Genomic DNA, 907 nt, shown 5'->3' on the forward strand with positions numbered 1-907 from the left:
TTAGAGACACAATATGCAATTCATTGTGTTGTAAAAGATTGTTATTCTTTCAAAGGGCTTATAGATTTGTTAGTGGACAGTAAATGATTAAGTCCTTATTGTTGATATCAGTAGTTACTACATGTACTCCACACAAATTTGGTAATACATTTTTCTTTAATTTTTAGTTCTTTTATTTTTTGATAACATAATCCTAAAAAAAAAAAAAATCTTCTAACAGCTGCCCAGACCTGCGCATTACTAAGTACATTTGTGTGCGATGAGAAGAGTTCACAGCTTCCGAAGTTGGGTGAAGAATTGTCAGGACCACTAAGACAGATGCAAGACATTGCTCGTCGCATTGCCAGAGTCAGCCACGAATGCAAATTAGAGGTGAGACCTTTTTTTTATTAATTACTATCACATGATGACTTTTATTGTATTTTGTTTCAGGTACTGTAGATACTGGTTCATATACCATATGTGTCTGTAGATAATATCGTAGAATTCATATTGCTTCTGCATTGTTATGTTTCATCTCTTTGTTGCAAAACAAACAAACTAGACAGTATTTAATATTTTCTTCAAATGTAGTACATCAGCTTTGAGAGAGGTAGAAAAACATACGACTAATATTTGTCCCAAAAATGTGTTAATTTCTCCTTGCAATGCACATTCATGTTTACAACTTCAAACATTTATCTCAAATGAGTAAAGTTTATCATAAAGTATAGGAAAAGCATGTATTGTGCAATTAAAACAAAAATAGTAATTAGTGAAGAAACTGGATGATTTGTTCCTGATTTGTCTTTTTTCTTGAGAGTGTAGAGAATAAATCAGGTCTACCACTTCTCTCAGCCGTGGTCAATTAACCCCTAACTGCCGGGTCACGTGATATGGTGTCATAGCATGGTCGGAGGGTTCAGTT

General features: G+C 33.6%; 1 protein-coding gene across 1 annotated transcript in view; it reads left to right on the forward strand.

The window, feature by feature from the left end:
* Positions 1-907, forward strand: part of LOC119585221 (exosome RNA helicase MTR4-like) — a gene marked incomplete in the record, with an annotated part of 19,057 nt that overhangs the window by 14,746 nt on the left and 3,404 nt on the right. The window contains 1 exon segment of the mRNA XM_037933877.1: positions 221-372. Coding sequence (XP_037789805.1) covers positions 221-372 — 152 coding nt within the window.

Source organism: Penaeus monodon, chromosome 19 (assembly GCF_015228065.2).
Source record: "Penaeus monodon isolate SGIC_2016 chromosome 19, NSTDA_Pmon_1, whole genome shotgun sequence".
NCBI classification, from domain to species: domain Eukaryota; kingdom Metazoa; phylum Arthropoda; class Malacostraca; order Decapoda; family Penaeidae; genus Penaeus; species Penaeus monodon.